The 21,960-nt window shown below is 37.3% G+C and overlaps 1 protein-coding gene across 1 annotated transcript in view; it reads right to left on the bottom strand.

Moving 5' to 3' along the window:
- atp9b (ATPase phospholipid transporting 9B) overlaps window positions 1-21,960 on the bottom strand; it is a 70,180-nt gene that overhangs the window by 9,603 nt on the left and 38,617 nt on the right. Inside the window, exons 12-20 of the mRNA XM_079830074.1 lie at window positions 21,148-21,308; window positions 20,878-21,020; window positions 20,475-20,587; window positions 12,508-12,762; window positions 7,794-7,955; window positions 7,273-7,365; window positions 5,434-5,517; window positions 3,429-3,599; window positions 2,657-2,755 (exon numbers count right to left, since the gene is read on the bottom strand). Of these exons, the coding sequence (XP_079686200.1) occupies window positions 2,657-2,755; window positions 3,429-3,599; window positions 5,434-5,517; window positions 7,273-7,365; window positions 7,794-7,955; window positions 12,508-12,762; window positions 20,475-20,587; window positions 20,878-21,020; window positions 21,148-21,308 (1,281 nt within the window). The remainder of the gene's footprint in view (window positions 1-2,656; window positions 2,756-3,428; window positions 3,600-5,433; window positions 5,518-7,272; window positions 7,366-7,793; window positions 7,956-12,507; window positions 12,763-20,474; window positions 20,588-20,877; window positions 21,021-21,147; window positions 21,309-21,960) is intronic.

Below are 21,960 nucleotides of genomic sequence, written 5' to 3'. Positions count from 1 at the left end.
TCACGGTCCCGAACTGACCTGTATGCGCAAAAGAACAATAACAAGATGGCACACAGCATGCAGCACACTGTGATCCGGACTAAGCAAATGGGTACTGAAGTCAGCATTTATAAGCTGATGTGCCGCGGAAGCCCGCTTATTTGATAAGGAGGATGGAGACTGGGATGTAGAGAAAGAGAGCAACACTTTTCTAGTTTTTATAGATCAAGTTTTGCTTATATAGAACTGTCACCTTGATACTTAGACCTCTGTCCCTCCACTGACTACTTTCACGGCTGTTATTAACCGAGTGACCAAAGAACTACCGGTATGTAAGATCTTTGGACTCCCATGAGTGCATAATTGTGACATGTCGATCTAGAGTGGCATACAAGTCACATGACTGTTCAGACTGAGGTCGCATTGCAAAACATCCAAAATGTATCTGTTGTATTTAGTACCACATATGGAAGTTTCCCAAATCAGAATCTAAAAATATCTGATTCCACATGGTTTGTGAATGAAAAAAAAACAAAAATAACAGATCTTAGTATGTATGAGCAAAAAAATTTGGCCCACTTTTGCTTGCAGTCTGAACGTAGCCTAAATTATTGACTGTCCAACACCACATGTGTCAAACTCCACTCCTGAAGGGCCACTGTCCGGCAGAGTGTAGCTCCAACCAGCTCCAAAACACCTGCCTAGAAGTTTCTAGTAATCCTGAAGATGTTGATTAGCTAGGTCAGGTGTGTTTAACTAGGGTTGGAGCTTAACTCTGCAGGACAGTGGCCCTCCAGGCACTGTTCGAAATGAAAGTGGGCTGGGGAACCCCCATAAGGCCCAAAAAAGACCTTTGGGGGTCCCCTGGTTTTTCATTAAAACTCGAATACTAGAAACAAAATATATGACGTAATATATAACAACAAAACTTTGCTCCCAATTTCATAAGAAGCTACTCCAAATTATATTTGCGTCTGAAAAACACGCTCAAGTGCGCCACGGAAATTACAGACAATGGCAGAGTGTATCCTCCTTTTCACCTCTCGATGATGGCAAGAAATACATTTTCTTTGTTATATGATTGTTTGGTACCCCTAATGTACTTTATCTTAGAATCGATCAGTCACTAGATTATTGTAATCTTGATCTGCAAGTCTTATTTTAGGCGATGCTATTTAGCTCACCTGTAATTAGCCATCCAACATAATTTTTTGAAAAATAAAATCTTGATTGGAGCTTGCAACCCATTCTGAATTAAACAAATCATTTTAAATCTAGTAACCTACTCAAGAACAATGTTAATTTCATTAGGACATTATGAAAATGTTCATTGATGAAGGCTTTTTTTATTTCGTCAACGATAACAAAGACGACAAAATATATTAATCATGAAGAGCTTTGACAATTCGAGCGCTGCCTCCAGGAACTGAATTTGACCCCCTTGGTCCAAACTGTGTATCGCAACTGTTCAGATCCGATCTGTGTGTCGCGTGGCTCTCTTTTGTTTTCCGAAATATCTGTGTTGTTTTCCATGGCAATGACATGGTAGGACTATGCCAAAAACAACATGCTGTCTTAGAATACATCAGTAATGTGTAGCCAGGGCACTGGACTACTACGTCAAACGAAGCAATGGCAGAAATGAAGGCTGGCAGGAGTGGCTTTATTACACGCTGCCGTCTCTGCCACACAGTGAAAGTAGTAGTGAAGACACCTCATCATTGGACTACAGAGATGTCCCCATTATATTATATTTTGTTTGACCCGCACATTGACAACAACACAACCTTGTTTTTGCAATGACATTTGTCATGTTTACGTTTTACGTGAGAAAGTGACATATGGGCAGAAAAGCTACATGAAATCCAATCAGGGGTGCGTTTCCCAAAAGCATCTTTAGCCAACTAAGGTCACAAGTTCCATCGTTATCAACATAGTTCAACGAGTCTGTGTTTCCTGAAACCATAGTTCCAACGAAACATTCGCAAACAGCACCCCAAACTTGTGTGGTTGCAACGACAGATCACGACCTGTGGTTAAAAGCATAGTTTCTTGTTTGCATGACATGTGGACTTAATAAATCCTTATCTTGAGCAAAATAAGCAAGATGACATTTAGTACAATCTATATATTCTATTTTCGAATACATAAAAATGTCATTTATGTCTTTTAGTGTGTCAAGATTTAAAGCACCTTTTTTGAAGAGTGTGCATGTGCGAACATGCTCTAGTAGCTACGTAAGAAAGAGCCTATGATTTAATCTGGAAATAAAGCTAAATAAATGAGAAACATAAGGATAAGTCCTCAGATGCTTTGTCCATAATTTATAGCAAAAAATCTAGCATGAATTCGATCTGAAACGAACAGTGAGTAACGTTGTTGTACGGGAAACGTACCCCAGGGCGGTAATACTGAAACAGATTTCCAGAAATGAGATTTAAATAGAATTTCCCACCACATATGAATGTAGCTTGAAACAGCTTTGTAAAAATTGGATTTCATGTGATTTTTTTTATTTATTTATTGTTCACACTTGCTAAATTTGATCGGATTCCAATCGGATATGCACAAAAATCAGATTCTGACTGACAGTCTGAACAAGGCTTAAAACACCATAGAGGTTTCACTCTAAATCCACTTCAGTTCAAATCTAAATGATCAGTGGTTCTGATCCTACCGGTCTGAAGATATGGATATCTTGATTTCTGGACACTAAATGGGAGCTTTTGGCGATACATGTAGCAGTTTCCAGCTTGTCTCCGGTCAACATCCAGATCTGAAACATTAAGAAGAACCCAAGGGTCAGTATTAACCATGTAAAGCCTGAAATATGAAATCAGAACAAAAAAAAAATCATTCTATAGAATATTTAGACAAAATATTATAAATATATATATTTAAAAAAAGTTTGCATGTGTTTTTTGTTGAGTATTATTTAGAGCATTATATTTGCAAAATATGCAATTTAGTGCAGTTTCTGATATTTATATGGAGACATTCTGATAGCTTGTAATGTAAATCAATGAGATGTTGAACAGCATAGACTATTTACATATAACACATAAATATTAGTTGTATCTCCTATGTTTTAGTAAGATGATGTTTAAATGCTCTGTTTTATGATCAATGTTTTGCAGTTCTCATTTTGGGGGGCAACATATAATGCAATACAATACAATGATGACAGAGATGTATAAATAAATGTCCCTTAAAGGCCCCAAGTTTTTCTAAAAAAATTATTTATGGATAATCAAGTAAACCTAAGTTGGCTAAGTCCAGCAAGTGATTACCTTGAGATATTACTAACAATATAAATGTTATTCATACATTTGTCATAAAAACATTCACAGCAAAAAGACACAGTAGGTACAGTACAGATGCAGTAGTCTTTATAAGGTTAAATTCTCAATATGCACATATGGCCTAGTGGCCATATAATGTATGTGTACCTTGATCCCAGCATTGCGGAGGAGCTCCAGTGTGGGCCGCACATCAGCCTGCAGCTGATCTTCCACTCCAGTGAGACACAGAAGCTCCATCTCTCTCTCCAGACTCTCCACCACTGCCGCCACCTTCAGACCACGATCATGGATACTCAACTTTGCTTGATTATAACGGCTCTGAATAGACAGAGAGATGGATAATATATGTGTTAAGTTAAAAGGATTTTAAATTTGAAAAATCCATTAGCGTTGGTAAATTTGATTTGAGTCGCTTGCACAAATCTGTTGAAACTGACCACTGAATCAATTCCAAACTCTGATTCAATTATTTGTTTGCAATACCAACACAATTGTTCAAAGAGGCCTTCAAGTGACATCGTTGCTATATTAAAAGGATTTAATAAAAATGTCCTGTTAAAATTGCTGTATATTACCGTTCAAAAGTTTGGGGTCGGTGATAAAAATAAATACATTTAAAAAATCTAATTAAAAAATACATGTAAGGATACATTATATTGATCAAAAGTGACAGTAAATACATTTATAATGTAAAAAAGATTTATATTTCAAATAAATGCTGTTCTTTTGAACGTTGTACTCAAAGAATACCTTTACATCAAAACATACAGTACATCACAATGCATTACTGTTTTCAATATTGATAAGACATTTTCCATGAGCAACAAATCAACATATCAGAATAATTTCTGAAGGATCATGTGACACTGAAGAATGGAGTAATGGCTGCTGATATTTCAGCTTTGCTATAACAGAAATACATTACATTTTAAAATACATAAAACATAGTTGTACTAATAAAAAAAATTTTTTTTCAGATTTTTTTTTATCCAATAAATGCCATCTTGGTGATCATAAGAAATTTCTTTCAAAAATATAAAAAAAATCTTACTCTACAATTTGCTTGAAATGATGGTTCAAAATGGTGAGTACAAAAATCACAAACTTCATAAACTATTCCGGAACAAATCTATAAATACTAAAAAGCTGAAAAATATTGAGATATATATTAACTAGTGCTGTCAAAACGTTTTTGTTTAAATAATATAAGTGCGTATGTATGCATGTACGCATGTATACATACATAACACTGATTATCCCTTCAAAACGGCACTTGTTAGTGGGTGGGATATATTAGGCAGCAACTGAACATTTTGTCCTCAAAGTTGATGTGTTAGAAGCAGGAAAAATGGCCAAGCGTAAGGATTTGAGCGTGTTTGACGAGGGCCAAATTGTGATGGCTAGACGACTGGGTCAGAGCATCTCCAAAACTGCAGCTCTTGTGGAGTGTTCCCGGTCTGCAGTGGTCAGGATCTATCAAAAGTGGTCCAAGGAAGGAACGGTGGTGAAGTGGCGACAGGGTCAGGGGCAGCCAAGGCTCATTGATGTATGTGGGGAGCTCAAGAAGTTAATGCACTGTGATACCTTTCTATCAGAACCAGCATCACAATATGTTGCAAATGGGGCTGCATAGCCACAGACCAGTCAGGGTGCCCATGCTGACACCTGTCCACGGCCGAAAGCGCCAACAGTGGGCAGATGAGCATCAGAACTGGACCATGGAGCAATGGAAGAAGGTGGCCTGGTTTAATGAATCATGTTTTCTTTTACATCACGTAGATGGCCGGGTGCGTGTGCGTCGCTTACCTGGGGAACACATGGCACCAGGATGCACTATGGGAAGAAGGCAAGTCGGTGGAGGCAGTGTGATGCTTTGGGCAATGTTCTGCTGGGAAAACTTGGATCCTGCCATCCATGTGGATGCTCCTTTGACAAGTACCACCTACCTAAGCATTGTTGCAGACCATGTACACCCTTTCATGGAAACGGTATGCCAGATCGGTGATAGAGATATATATATATATATACACGCACATATATAAACAAAAGATTTTATGTTAGATGCAATTAATCAATTTGTCAGCACTAATATGAACCTACACATTAATTTACTTAACTTACTAAGGGTAGAAGCAAAGCTGGTCTATCATACCTCAAAGTCCTGGTATTGCTCTTCAGTCAGTGATTTCTTAGCCACCACCAGCGTCCGAAGGCCCTCTCTGGCCATGTTCCCACACTGAGACAAAATAATGCAACACACAACTACATTTACGTCTGCTACAGCCACGTTGTGTGAGACAATTAACTCAATTGGTAAACAGAAAGTATTGGAACAAAGATATAAACAATGCTTTTAACACAATTGTATTTACAGGAAACATCAAAACACTGTCACACAAATAGATATATGCAAACACACGCACAGGAAGAAAAATACAACAGTGCCTGTGGGAATCTTTGAGCACACTGTAAAATATGTGGGACAGTGGTTTAATTTTGATATGAAAATGCAACAGGCGAAAGTGATGCAGTGATTACTTATTGACCCATCCTCATAATGGCGTCTAACACACACACACACACACACACACACACACACACACACACACACACACACACACACACACACACACACACACACACACACACACACACACACACACAGTGCATTGTGAACATGCCGATGAGGATTATGACATGATGCTCCCAGTCATACGCTTTATTGAGGTCATTCATTAATTAATAAGCCTCATCTCCGCCCCTCATCGACTGAATATTGCCAATACAAATTGTAATCATCAAAGCGAGAAATGCATGTGTGATGATGGGCTGAGCTGATTGTCCTTGATCACAAAGGATAGGACAGACCGAGCTGTTTGTTATGCTTAGCGGTACCTTATCAAATGTGTTGATTCTTAATTCAACAGGGATTTGTTCATAAAGTCTTTCACTGAGGGATTCAACACCAAAAACACTGCCGCCACATCAGGTAGCTACTGAGGAAGTGTGTTGGAATTACAGATATAGGGGGAACCGGGGCTAGTAAACAAGTCATGTACTATACATATAATTTTTTATACTAGAAATTTATAACTTATATGAATTTATATAATATTTATATATAATTTATATCTTTAGAATATGTATATATGTATATATATATACACACCGGTCAGAAGTCTAATGTTTTTGAAAGTCTTGTGCTCATCAAAGCTGCATTTATTTGATCAAAAATACAGTAAAAACAGGAATACTGTAACATATTATTACTATTTAAAGTAACTGTTTTCAATTTTAATACATTTTAATAAACATAGTTTATTCCTGTGATGCAAAGCTGAATTTTCAGCATCATTACTCCAGTCTTCAGTGTCACATGATCCTTTTTCTGCTTAAGAAACATTTACTATTATGATGAAAACAGTTGGGCTGCTTAATATTTTTGTGGAAACCATGATACATTTATTTCCCAATCTTTACTGACACTTTTGATCAATTTAATGCATCCTTGCTGAAAAAAGTATGATCTCTTTAGAAACAAAAGTCTTACTGACACCAAACTTTTGGACAGTAGTGCATGTATATAACTTGCATACAATATGTAAAAAAATATATATATTTTTGTATTCCTGTTAACGTCATAACTTTTATTTGTTTAAATTTAGCTGAAGAATTAGACAACTAGCACTTGTCATCCCTACATCCAAATTTGTAAGTCTTGTGACATTTTTCTTTTGTGTGTGTGGCTAAATTACATTTGAGGAACAAATACAAAAGGTACAGCGTTTATTTTGATTGCATTTGATTGTGAGTGTGTGTGTGTACGCAAAAAAACATTATGAATCGGATACAAAAACAATTAAAAATGCAAATAAACAAAAACAAGGAGGGTCACAGAAACAGACAATTAGGTTTATTCATAAGCTCAGCAGCCCACACGAAAAAGCAGAATGCCGATTTTCTCTATCAACAATGGTTCATGCATTCTTACCTCCTCCTCCAGCCAATCATTGTACTGTACAATGCTCGCCATAGCAACATCTGCCCCTTTCATGTAAAACGTGATGTCGCCAGTAGCCTCTTCCTGAAACATAATCAATTCAAAAGAGAACACTTAAAAACATATCCAAATATGTCGAAATCATTAGCGTGTTCAACTGTAAAGCACACAACCACGCAGATCAGTGAAAAATAAGTCAAACAGAGATGACTTGCTCCCATACAAACACGTCAAAAGCTTAGTCATAAATACTCTTATGAACTATGTAACAGACAAACAAACAAGAAAAAAAACACAACTAACTCACAGAAACGCAAAGTACTACAGAGTCTGCTTACTCAACAAAAACTAAAAGACACAGAGTCAGGCTCCAAAGGGAACATATTCAAACACACACGTGTTTATATTCTCACCCGTTTCTTTTCTTTTTTTACAATTTGATAAAAAATGTAATTTTGAACACATACTGTACAAACAAGCTTGCACACCTAGTGTTGTAGTGTGCGACGTACCCTGACAATGATGCCCATGCGCTTGCTCTCTGAGGTGAAGGGGAAGATCTGGAGGATGTAATAGGTCAAGATTTGTCCGGCTGGGGTCTTCAGCTGGAGGGACGTCAGGTCTCTGTTCACCAGAGTCAAACCCACACTCTCAGTCCAGCGCACCAGAGCCACCTACACACCAAGTGAATTAATGCTTTATTGTGAAATATGTTTGGTTTTGTGACCAGTTACATGCAACCTTTTAATTTCAATGTTCAAATCATCTTTAAAAGGTGCACTGTGTAAATTTTAGCGGCATCTAGCAGTGAGGTTGTGAATTGCAACCGTCTACCGCTCACCCCTCCCTTTCGAATCACATAGAGAAGCTACGATGGCCGACACAGGACAAAGATGTCGTCGTCTGAGACAGCAGGGAGTAGCTAGTGCTCCGTTTAGGGCTACTGTAGAAATATGACGGTGCAAAATGGTGATTTCAATATAAGGGGACCGCAGTGTATGTAGATAGAAATGGCTCATTCTAAGGTAATAAAAACATAACAGTTTATTATGCAAGTTCTTTATACACCACTGAAAACATAGTTATGTATATTATATTGCATTTCTGTCAACAACAGATCCTCATAAATACTACACACTGCACCTCTTGAGCTGGGCCTATGTATAGATTTTTTTATAGTATGACAAAAAGAAAAGAACAGATTCTGAACTGCCTGAAACGAGTTGTCAGTGACTACTTCCTGCATGAACCTACGTAGGTTTGTAACAAACGTGCATTATGCACTGGCTGCCTGCGAACAACGTTTACTTTGACCCACCTACTTCTAATTTCTAACACCGTAGTTGAGTAGCTGAGGCCTGGAAGAGTTTGGTTTATGTCAAGAAATATTTTTTTCTGTGCTGCAAAAGCACTTCTTAAGAGTGAGAACTCTGGCTTGAATTGATACGGTAAAACCAACACCATCATTACTGTTCATATCACTATGTATACAAGTGCTGAGGAAGTCTCTGGAGCTGAAATTCAAATGCATTCATACGGGGCGTTAACGCTTCTCATTTATTTTGAATGGGTGACGTCCGATACCGAACTGAACTATGGGTTCCGCTGCGTCACTGGCGTTGCTTGCGGCAGAAGTTGAAAAACGTTCAACTTTTCAATCGCCAATGCAGGCGTCAGCCAATCAGATCACCTATACAAATACCCTAGTGCTGACGCTAGCCAATTGCGTTCATGCAACACCAGAAAAGTAATGTGAATGGCTGTTGTTACTATGACGGTCGCGTCAACACCAAGTATGAATACAGCGTAATGGACGTTTTGGTTTTGATACACGCTGTAAGCGGTAGTCCAATAACATCAGACTAAGCCATCTGACCAATCAGAGCAGAGTAGGCTCTCAGAAAGGAGGGGACCTCCAAAACAAAACTAGGAACCTTTAAAATAGCATAATGGGGCACTTGAATTAAATTTCTGAAATTGTAGACATTGATCATGTGAATTCTTGTACGGTCAGATTTTCTTGCTTCCACTGGAGCACAACATTCTGTTTGGATCATTCTCAAATCACGCTCATGATCAACATGATCATCAGGTTTTACTCAAACTTGTGGAGCTCATACACCCTTAGAGCAAAAGACGGACAAACCAAATACTGAGACTTTCTGAAATTCATGTTAATAATTCAGCTTTTGATCTAGCTGATAACATAAGTCATAATGAAAACACAGCATTACAGAAATAAATGTAATAATTGAAACCTTTTTTCTTGACCTTATTGTATGTACTGTTTATCTCAAGGCTGAAAGATCATAACCATCCCTGCAAATTATGCCTTTAAATTCATTTGTAGCCCTATGATTTAATCTGCTTTCTTGCCCTTACACACATCTGAACACAGCTAGAAATCTTGTTTATGACATTTCAATGTGATATGACTAATTAGCCAGTCTTCTATCAACCTGACAGTGCTAAATGATGCCCTGAAGAGCACACACACGCACACACACACACAAGTGTAACTCAGGTGGTGGGGAAATGCCTTCAGGAGACGAGCAGGGAACTGTTTTACGACACAGGGGAGAGCCTTTAATACACTCTATCAATCATTTCAGCAGTACAGGAAGAAAAGCTGTAATCATAAACCAAGATCACTGCGCCTTCAAGAAGCGGAGAGGATTGGAACCGCACCATGTGACCTACGACCACATGAAGACGTGGCCGTTATTTAATAAAGAGACCAGATGTGACAGGAAATATGATACAACGTCATAAAGAAGGCATAGTGGAGATGGCTTTATCTGACAGAGCAGCTTCATCTAGGAATATGCTGAGAGAAGTTTATCTGAAAGTCTATCTTTCACTTATCGTTATTATAACAATATATTTTTCAATCTTTTTGAGCAATGACTTTTCATGACTTTTCCATGACTTTCAGTTGTTTGTGATTACTGGCTTTTAGAGCTGGGCATAACTATAAAAATTATATTATACTATACTATTAATTAATACTATTCATTAATAACATTTTTGTCATTCGTTAGAAATGATTAAGTATTATTATTAAATCATCAAGGCCTGAAAATCTGAATTAAATGTTATTTCCATGACTGTTTTACATGTTAAGTTTAAATTTAAAGAATTGTACAAATCTAAATTCATTTCACAAATTCTACTTCCAAAATTAAACTAATCTATTAATCAAAACCATACCAAGAGTGCATTTACTTTAACCTCATTCTAACCCAAAACAATTGAACATGCCATAACTCTCTTGTACGAGTGGCCCATCTTTTTGTGACAACTTCTATTTAATAGGCTAAAGGTTAGAGGTCAATACTATATTTTTCCTAGAAGAACCAAAGGTCAACAGCCACTGAACACTGTCATCTCATCCGAATAAGCCAAAACCACTAATAAAACCATCAGTGAAGTTCTATTACCCCCCATAAGTAAAACTTCATTATCGGACATAACAAACGGGCTTGCTCATGAGAATGTATGATCATTAAAGGTCATGATAAACCTCTGACCCTTGACACTGTGGGGTCAAAGGTCGCAAATGACTTAAAGTAAGTGTGCGGAAAGGCATCTGGGTTATTCAATCCCTGAACTCGGCTGTCTTTAGGAATATTATCGCTATGCGTCTGTCATATTAAAGGCTGAAAAGGCTGGAGGTCTTTGAGAGAGCGCACATAGACACAGGCGCCGATGAGAGTGACACGTAGAGAAAGACTAGTGTTAACCGCTAGTCTCTCAGAGAAAATTAAATATTGATCAATCCCGGAGTGAAGACGTTGGAGAGATAAGACCTGGGCATTAAAGAAAATAAATAAGTAGACACATCAAGGGAGAAGAGAGGACAGGCAATTCCACTAAAGAGGGAGATGGACAGATTTCTTTTTCCTTTTATCACTCTCAAAAGATATCTACGTCTACAGAAGGTCCTGAAGAAAAAGATGCTTGGCTTGTATAAAGGAAAAATGAAAGAGCACCGGAAAATTCCCAATTTATGTAATGACTGCCGCATTTTCTTGAAAACAATCAATGCTTTGAAAACGACTGCCCTTCATTAGTTCATCTTCATTAAATCCTGCAAGCGAAAAGCAAACATTGTACAGAATTATTTGAATGGGTTAGTTCACCTAAACACTCACCCACGTTGTTCAAGACCGATATGGTTTTCTTTATTACAGAGACAAAAAAAGAAAAACTCCCTGTGAAGGTCCAAAAATGACCCCCCAAAAAATCACATGCTAATAAAATTTAAAAACAAGGCTGTGAAAGAGAGACATACAGTCCATTCAATGGGTAATACTTTTGTATACCTTGATTTCATATAGACTACTGTTACAATACTATGGTGACTACTATTATGGTGTTTTCTGAGACTGATCACCATTCACTTTGATTATATGGTGAAAAGCAGAGCAAACATTCTGCTAAACTTCACCTTTTGTGCTCCACAGTAGAACGAGAGTCACAAAGGTTTGGAAGACTATGAGAGTGAGTAATCAATGACAGAAATTTAATTTTATGTTTTATTCCTTAAAGTCGAGCCATGAACAGTTCTTCATTCCTCTCTATTATTTTTTTTTAAAACTATAATGAGCCTGACGTATCCCTCCATCTATTTGAGGGCCGCTGCCATTGTGACATATGTTTGGCCTCAATGCCTTTTCACCATTTATTTAGTGCTTTTCTTACCAACAACTCATTCAAAATATTGTTGCTCTACAACGGATCTATAAATATCTACGATCTCTCAACACAAATGATGACCGAGTCCTTCCTGGTGTGTGACCTACCCATGCCCCCTCTGCTTCTGATATTTATTGAGCCCTCTCAGATTTCTCTACTAACACAGAGTCTATATTACCATCCAATAAGGCAGTAAATTCAAGGCTAAAGTGGGGGAGTCATAAATACTAAAGCAGCGATATATAGGATTACACCGTTAGAGGAATGAGAAGAGCAGTGTCAATGCAATCTGTCTGATTTCTAAATAAAATTAATTGAAATTAAAAAAGCACTGTTTTTTCTGGAACTGCTCAAGGTGAAGTAAAATAGAGGTAAAATTCTAAATACAAAAACATACTAATCAAAAAAGCAAATATGAAACATTCTCTTTACAAAAACAAACTTTAATTTTTTTTTTTTAAATAAACACATTTTTTAGAAAGTAATCAAATGAATTAGTAACCTTTCAGGATGTCCTATCGTTCTTACCTCATCAGGACTGGAGGCCTGGTAAGTGCGGTTGTCATCACTAAAGTCCTGGTCGGCCTCTGTATTCTCCTGTTCTGTGCTAGCACCGTTAACACGGGACTCGTATACTGGTGTAACATTGTGGCAGAGGGCGATGGCTTTCACGGCCTCGTGGATCCGGCTACTCACACTCTTGCGGACCTTTGGTGCAGGCGGCTGTGGTTTACGGGACGGTGTTGAAGTCGCACTATTTCCATTAGACTGCGCTGAGCTCACCTGGAGAGACACAAAGCAGAAATATCTAAAGTGCGCTCCAGGTTCAGAAGTAACAATCACATGATCACCAAGGTAAAAATACAGTAACATTGTGAAATATTATTACAATTTAAAATAACTTCTCGTTTTTAATACATTTTAAAAAGTAATTTGTTTCTGTGATGGGAAAGCTGAATTTTTAGTAGCCATTACTTCAGTCGTGTCACATGATCCTTCAGAAATCATTCTAATATGCTGATGTGGTGCTCAAGAAACATTTCTTATCTAATTATTATGTTGAAAACTGTTGTGCTGTTTAATATTTTTGTTGAAACTTTTTTTTTCAGCATTATTTTGAAGAATAGAAAGTAGGCTTTTTAGTGTGTTTATGGGAACTTTTGACCATTCTTCTAGAAGCGGATTTCTGAGGTCAGGCACTGATGTTGGACGAGAAGGCCTCCCAATCTACGCTCTAATTCATCCCAACGGTGTTCTATCGGGTTGAGGTCAGGACTCTGTGCAGGCCAGTCAAATTTCTCCACACTAAACTTGCTCATCCATGTCTTTATGGACCTTGCTTTGTGCACTGGTGCGCAGTCATGTTGGAACAGGAAAGGGCCATTCCCAAACTGTTCCCACAAAGTTGGGAGCATGAAATTGTCCAAAATGTCTTGGTATGCTAAAAAACAGCCCCACACCATAATCACCCTCCACCAAACTTTACACTTGGCACAATGCAGTCAGGCAAGTATCGTTCTCCTGGCAACCGCCAAACCCAGACTCATCCATTGGATTGCCAGACGGAGAAGCATGATTCTTTCACTCCAGAGAACACGTCTCCACTGCTCTAGAGTCCAGTGTCGGCGTGCTTTACACCACTGTATCCGACGCTTTGCATTGCACTTGGTGATGTAAGGCTTGGATGCAGCTGCTCGGCCATGGAAACCCATTTCATGAAGCTCTCTACGCACTGTTCTTGAGCTAATCTGAAGGCCACACGAAGTTTGGAGGTCTGTAGCTGTTGACTCTGCAGAAAGTTGGTGACTTCTGCGCACTGTGTGCCTCAGCATGCGCTGACCCCAATCTGTGATTTTACGTGGCCTACCAATTTTTGGTGGAGTTGCTGTTCCCAATTACTTCCTATACTTTGCTATAATACCACTAACAGTTGACCGTGGAATATTTAGTAGTGAGAAATGAGGACTGAAATGGCCATTCCTTTACAAATGGCCGGTGACTTAAGAAAATGTACAGGCCAAAAATATTTTTTACCAGCCATGACACAAAAGTGAAAATTCACAATTCTCTAAATAAATGAAATAAACATTTATACTTCAAGCAGGTCTAATAGTTTTCAGGTACTGAAATTAAATAAAGTATGCTAATAAAATATATAGTAAATAAATAAATAACTTTTTAAAGTTCAAGAGCAGTGAGTGATTTTTTTTCTTTGTCCTTTGTTGTTTGATAAACATTAAAAACGTCACTTTAAGACCGAATGCGCGCACGGATCATGCGTTTTGTGTTTGCATTCACTTAACATAACCGACATCACCGACTATGTTTACTAGGATACTTACGGAGACAGGCATTTTTAATTTTGAGTGAATTTGTCCATTCAAGCACAGGAAGGCATGAAAGAGTCCTGAAAGTGCGTTTTGGATGTTTAAACTTCCCACACAGTGCGTGAGTAACAAATTCCCTTTCGCATGTTTCAGCGCTTAATTTGAAAGGCTGAAACTTTAGTGATGATGCAACACTGACCCGTCAACTTTACAGAGCATCGTTCAGGTTTGGTCATGTTCATGTTGTCACAACATTGGCGAGTGTTAATTTTAGGCCCTGTATATACACCGATCAGGTATGACATTATGACCACTGACAGGTGAAGTGAATAACACTGATTATCTCTTCATCACAGCACCTGTTAGTGGGTGGGATATATTAGGCGGCAAGTGAACATTTTTGCTCAAGAAGTTATTGCTGGTTCTGATCGAAAGGTGTCACACAGTGCATCGCATTTTGTTGCGTATGGGGCTGCATAGCCGCAGACCAGTCAGGTGCCCATGCTGACCCCTGTCCACTGCCGAAAGTGCCAACAGTGGACACTGATTCAGCAGAATAATGCGCTCTGCCACAAAAGCAAAAATGGTTCAGGAATGGTTTGAGGAGCACAACGAGTTTGAGGTGTTGACTTGGCCTCCAATTCCCCAGAACTCAATCCAATCGAGCATCTGTGGGAGGAAAGTCCGATCCATGGAGACCCCACCTCGCAACTTACAGGACTTAAAGGATCTGTTGCTAACATATTGGTGCCAGATACCACAGCACACCTTCAGGGGTCTAGTGAAGTCCATGCCTCGACGGGTCAGGGCTGTTTTGGCAGCATCGGTGTACATATACATCAAGGATAAAGTATTAAAGCAATAGTGTGAGCAAAAATTGTGATATAATGATAAATAATCACTTACAGCACAACTATTCCTATCATTCATATATTCCTAAGATAAAACATCAATAAAAAGACTTCCTTTACTTTCACCACAAGAAATATGCGTTTCAAAAAAGGTTTCAGAAGAACACATTCAAAAATCAGTTTAAATTTTGCCAAAATCTGATAGTGTTACATGGAGTTTAAGAACAGGCAGACTGGGTCAGGAAGTGTATGCTGATAATTCACCTTTCTGGGCTTGCTCTCACTCAGGACACACTGGGCAAAAAAGCATGAAGAATTCATCAGTGTCTCCCCACACAATGTCGAAATCTCACACTGTCTCTGAAACTTATCAATTTACATAAGCGCCGCTGTGAGTCTTTGTGTGTGTGTGTGTTTGACAGGGGTTGCTGTGCTCCACTGGAGCAGGAGATTTCTCTTGATGAACTCCTCTTCCCTCAGAGCTCTGCTGAGGGGAAGAGATGACAACCTGCACATAGCCTCCAAATTGCAGACGCAGGTACATAAAGACACCCCACTGCTGGCTCATTCTCAAAAAACGTATGCTAGGTTCCTGCTTTTGACAATCTGAATATGTTTATAAATATACAGTAAATGTGTGATGGGATAATGTACAATGAGCCAGCTGTAATTGGGAATGAAATATTGATTTAAGAACGTTCCCCTATTTTTATATTTAGATTAACTGTGTTGTCATCTAATGCCAACTTAAAAGTTCATCTTTAAAATAAAAAAAATAAAAAATTTAATAACACTGTGATCTTTAGCATCTCAAAATATTTTTTTTATATTTTTATAGTGCACATTATAATGTTGTGATGCCTAAATTAACTTCTAGCAATTAAAAAAACAGTTTTTTTCCTTCTAAATAAATTTTTATATTAATATGAATATTGTTCAGCCATATTAAAATTATTATCAGCTTATTGGTATTGGTCAAAATTTTAATATTGGTATTCTCTTCAAATGTATCTTTTAATTTTATTAACAACAACAATACATGTTTTTTCTCCAAAACACATTGGTCACAAATTATTGCCACCCCTAGAAATTCTTAAAATATCTCTGAAGTATATTCCCATTAAAGGAACAGCACTTTTTTTGCATAAAAAAAAGCTGGAACTTCAAACGGGACTGAAAAGTGAATATGCTTGAATTTGTTTTTGGATGAGCGAGGAGGATTTTTGTTGAAACCCTCCGAAACAACATGTGGTGATGTAGGTGCTGTTTGATTTTTTTTTTTTGGCTTTCTGACCCCAAGACTCAACTAAGCTCTGCAATCCTCCATCTGTGATCCTTCTATGTTCAGATGAAACAAAAAACAAGAGCTTTTTGGCAGCAAACCCACTTGATGGCTTTGGTGCAAACAGGGATAAAAAAAGTACCCCATGCCCACTGTTAAGTATGCTGGATCTTTAATGTTGTGGGCCTATTTTTTTGCAGGAGGTCCTGGACTTCTTGTTTAGATACATGGTATCATGGATTCTTTGATACCATCAGGGTTTGAAATGAACACCCGCCAAATGTGGGTAAAAATAAACTGTGGCGGGTAACTCTGTCAAATCACTAGCCAATTTGGCGAGTTACTTATTATGTTTACTCACTTTGCTGGGGAAGTTTGTGTAAGCCAAATCTGTGCATATTTAGCGCAAATACTTAACTCATGAGTCATCATGATATATTAAATACAGCGTATTGCACAGAATCTTATATGTGGCTTACTTAAACATACACGTCACTACGCAACAAATAATGGTGTGCATATGTATTGAAACAGTAACGAAGATTTTTAAAAAAGCATAACGTGGCGATACTTGTCTGGGGTAACTAACCCCAGTGAAAAAAGGAAAGACCCAAGAAAAGAAAATTAGAAGCTTTAATACCGAGTGGCAAGATATGGTCACTAGTGGATCGTCTTTGACTCAACAAACAATGTAATGTATTGTGAGGACTGCAGGACATGTGCTTTGGAAAAACACAAAACACATTTTTTTTTACTATATTGATCTGTCGTCCTAAAACACATTTTTGGTGAAAAGTATGAGGATGAATAAGAAATGACTGTATGAAATCCAAATTGTATAATGTATAATTGTACACAATGTATATTATTTTAGGGGTGTAGCGGTACACGCATTCGTACCGAACCGTTTCGGTACAGGGCTTTGGTGCACGTGTGTACCAATCGGTTCTGAATGTAATCTTTAACAGTCAGCAGTAGGCTTGTTTTAAGCGCAGAACATTCTTCAATCCTAATTCCCACACAAACTACACAAACACAATTCCCACACAAACAAATATTAAGTATTCAGTCCATTTTATCACTAAATTCAAACGATAAATGCCGTTTTGACGATTGATGATCACTGTATAGGCGCGTTAGTTCAAGTAATTCAGTTTCCACAGCGGTTAGTTCACTATAGAAATGAACTCTTTCACTAAATATATGCACTAAATGAGTCTATATTAATTCTACTTAACCTGTGAGTCTTGTTTATTTAATGTATGTTTAAATAAATCTGTCATGAAAATGACAGCCACGGTGTATAAATGATTATATTTCAACAGCGAATTGTAGAAAAAACTATTTTATTAGTATATTTAGAAGTTAATGCAAAAACTGCCTTATGTGAAGTTTACATGTTTGCATACAATATGCTATTTCAGTGTTGATTATTATATCTAAAAATAAATAGCAACTGAATTTAGGCTAATAGTTTGGGCTCTGTTGTTAACCTTTTAATATTATAGTAATGTGCAAGTAAGGGCACCCTATATAGTTTACAGCATTATCTTTAATATAATTAATTTAAGGACAGACACATTTTTTTCAGTAAACCACTGTTTAATAAAAATAAATAAAAAGCAATTTTGTAAAACTGCTGTACCAAACCCGTACCGAACTCTGACTTCAAAACCGAGGTACGCACCGAACCGTCATATATATATATATATATAAAATATATAAAATATATAATATATAAAAAGAAAAGGAAAGGAAGAAAAAAAAAACAGATTAACAGGTTTTTTTTTTTTTTTTTGGCTGGTAAGTGAAAAAATTAATATCAAACCCTGGATACCATGTATCTGAATCTGAACAAGAAATCTTATAATAGGCCGTGGTTGGATCTTCCATCAAGACAATAATTCAAAACACATCAAAAATCAACACAAAAATGGGTCACTGAGCACAAAATGAAGCTTCTGCCATGGCTGTCCCGGTTCACCGACCTGAACCCTATAGAAAATGAGTTGGCTGAACTGAGGAGGAGAAGCACCAACATGAAACTGGTAATCTGAAGGATCTGGAGAGATTCTGTAAAGAGGAATGGTCTCTGATCTCTTGACAGGTGTTCTCCAAACTCATCAGACATTATAGGAGAAAACTCAGAGCTGTTAGCTTGGAAAAAGAAGGTTGCAAAAAGTATTAAATAAAAGGGTGCCATTAATTGTGGCCAAAGTGTTTTGGAGAAAAACATTTATTTCATAAAGAGATTTTCCCCACATTTTCAATTCTTTTACTCCAATGAAATTAATTTTATGAATAAAAGATCAAAAGGATTAATGCAGATTTATTTTTATAGGCTTCTTTGTTCATACTTTAAAAAATAATGTTGCAGTGTTTTGCTAGTATGCAACATTTAATAAATACATATAATTAAAAATATATATCTTTTTAACTGTTTGTATTAATGATTTCAGTTGTTTCAATTATTTTATTAAAGGAATTATTGTTCATTAGTTAAATTTACAAATAAACAACTTAAAATGTATAATGAGCACATCTTCATGATTTCTTAACATTTGCCTTAGGAAAATTGAATCCTATTTTCCCTTTATAGAGTTAATAACTGTATTATTACTCACAATAAGTATTTTTAAGAACCCACAGCAATTAATAACAATAGATTTCACTTATTTGAGAGAAATCTGAATTACTCAAAAAATCATAATAATATAATGTCATTATAGCAATGCAGGCTGCATCTTTATAAATGCATTCATGGAACCATACGACTGACTAATTAATGCATATAAAATCAGTGTATAATGGATTATGAGCGTGCGCATTGAAAAAGCAAATGCGTGATTTATAAGTAATTATAAAAATAATATAAATGTAACTATAACTGTTCTTATAATGTATTAGAATAGTAATACTGTGGCAAGCAGGACGAGGCTGAGGGACCGTGAGAACGGGGCGAGGCCGGTGGCATGAGTGATAATGAGCGCCAGCTGCGCACCGCACCGGTCTCATGTCTCACGGGGGAACTCGGAAGCATAAAAGGAGGAGTGATGACGGTGAAGGACAAGAGAGGACCAGGCCTGGATTTTACGTTGTGTTCTGTTTATGTTTTATGTGTGTGCACGGCAGTCGCCCGTGAGGAGACTGCAGTTTTTACTTTCAGTTTGTGTTTAATTTTGATTAAAGTTGTTGAATGTTCACCGGTTCCCGCCTCCTTCTTCCCATAACTATGAACTGTGTTACAAATACTTACTTATTAATAAAGTATAAATGGGGCTATAATTAATTATAAGCATGGGCTTCATAGAAAGTGTAACCGTTATTTCCATCTTTGAAGAACAAAAAAGAACTTTGCCATGGTATTTTGGAGCATTGAATAACATTCAGTCTCTTGTACATTACGGGTGCAAGCATTAAGATTTTATGTGACAATGCTATTAAAAAAGCTTGTGAACTGAAAGTTCTAAACTGAACCAGGTCCTTTACATAGGAATATCAGATTTTGCCATTTCAATTCCAGTTCAAAATCCCAGTAGGACAGACAAGATCTCAAATAAAACAATAGGGGTTGCCCTCTACAAAACAGCAGCTGTTTTTAATAGTAATTTCTTTATACTCATAACACTCCAGAGAGAATCAGAGCTATAACTGCCTTGTGCACAACAAAGCATGTTAAGCAGTAAATTACATTATGTTTATTGATTCCTGTCAAACTCAATTTCACACAAGTTGTTGGACACGGACTCTGACATGTCCTGAGGGGGGATATAATAAGGCTATGATCGCTCATATCATGGGTACATTTCAAACCTGCCTGCCACTCTATCATCACAGTAATGAAGGACCGTGAAGCATGAAAATCAATTGCTACTGTGGCTTTAACATTGTGTCACCCAGCTGTTGGCACAAAACATAAGAGCACACACACAAAGACGACAGCAGTTTGTGAAGGATGTGAAACTCTTCAGTTTTCACTATGATGACAGAGAATGTCTAAACAGTGATGTATAAGGTGACAGATGCCAATCACACCTGAGCGTAGGACTGGATGATGTGACTCTGGATCTCATCCATGGTGTCCATTCCGTATGACACAGTACCGAGATGGAGGCGCTTGAAGACCATTTCGTTCTGGGTCAGAGTGCCTGGAAATACAGCCCACAAAGATTAAGATCAGGAAAGAAATCAATAGTTATTATAAATCTTTTGGATGGGCAGAGTAGTTCCAACAAAAGGAAATACAAAATCAACAGAGATAAAGAAAAATAAAATAAAAAATATATATAAAAAGAATTAAATATAATAGGCACTTTAATTTAGACTTCTGGAAGTATTTCTGGTACATTAGGTGATTCATGATTCATTAATCTGAAACTATCCATCTTAAAAATTAGATTTGTGCTGTGATAAATGGAAAAAAGGCATCTTAAAGTACCAGTTTTGTCTGTGAGCAGGTAGACCAGGCGGCCCAGCTCTTCTGGGATGGTGCTTGTCCGAACCACGGTACCTGGAATATTCTCATCCCTCATAATCATCCAGCCGTACGCTGACTTCCCCATGTCCAGGTTTACTCTTAAACTACACAAAAACATAAATGCCATTAATAAAATAAGTTTGTTCTTCTTATTTCACACAGCTGAAGCTTTAATGATTTTCTGTAACATTTTACATTAGTATACTCTGGATGATATTATTATAGCTGTACCTGATGGGGATAATGTATGAAAACAGAACCACAAAACGGAACAGGTTTCGGAACCAGGGGCCAAGAAAACCCTGCAAAGCGACCATAACAACAGAGAGAACCACCTGAGCCAGGAACAGAGCTTTTGTTAGGCGGTTTAACTCCAGGTCCAACAGGCCCACCTGCAGAGGATAAAATAGAGAAATTTAGAGGGGGATCAATAATGCTATCTTTAGTTTGTAATGTTACGGTCTGAGCATGAGGTCTGCAAAAAATAACAAAGTCAACTCCAAACAGAGTTATTTTCTAAGTCAGTAAGAACATTTCTACAATTGAAATTCCTCAATTGTAGTCTTACATTTTTTTTCACTTAAACTTTTAATTTAAGTGAACTGAAAACAATCTTCACATAAACTATAATTATAATAAATGCCAATATACTGTTTCAGGGCTTGATTTTTTCTATTGTCCCAGTCAGACCAGTTCAGATTTGTACTTGCCCTGTCAAAATGCACACAATGTTATTGTTTTCGTTGTTTTTGACCCATGTAACCTTGTAAACAGTGCTTTATGATTTTTAGGTAGGTCTAGCAGGTAGGATACAGAAATTGAATAAACACTTCACAGTCTTCACTATATAAATTTAAATTATATACAGATTATTCCTTTTTAAAGCTACAAAAGTTATTCAGTCAAGAGCAGTGAATGAGTGATTTTCTCTCTTTCTCTTTTTGATTATCAGTAGCAGGTCTATTAGGCTGCTGTCAATTTAAGACCTGCCGCTGCTGCACATGACGTGGATCTGACACACATCCCATTTTCTCACACTCATTT

This window comes from Gobio gobio, assembly GCF_949357685.1.
Source record: "Gobio gobio genome assembly, chromosome: 11".
Taxonomy (NCBI): domain Eukaryota; kingdom Metazoa; phylum Chordata; class Actinopteri; order Cypriniformes; family Gobionidae; genus Gobio; species Gobio gobio.
This window is presented reverse-complemented; position numbering and strand designations above follow the sequence as displayed.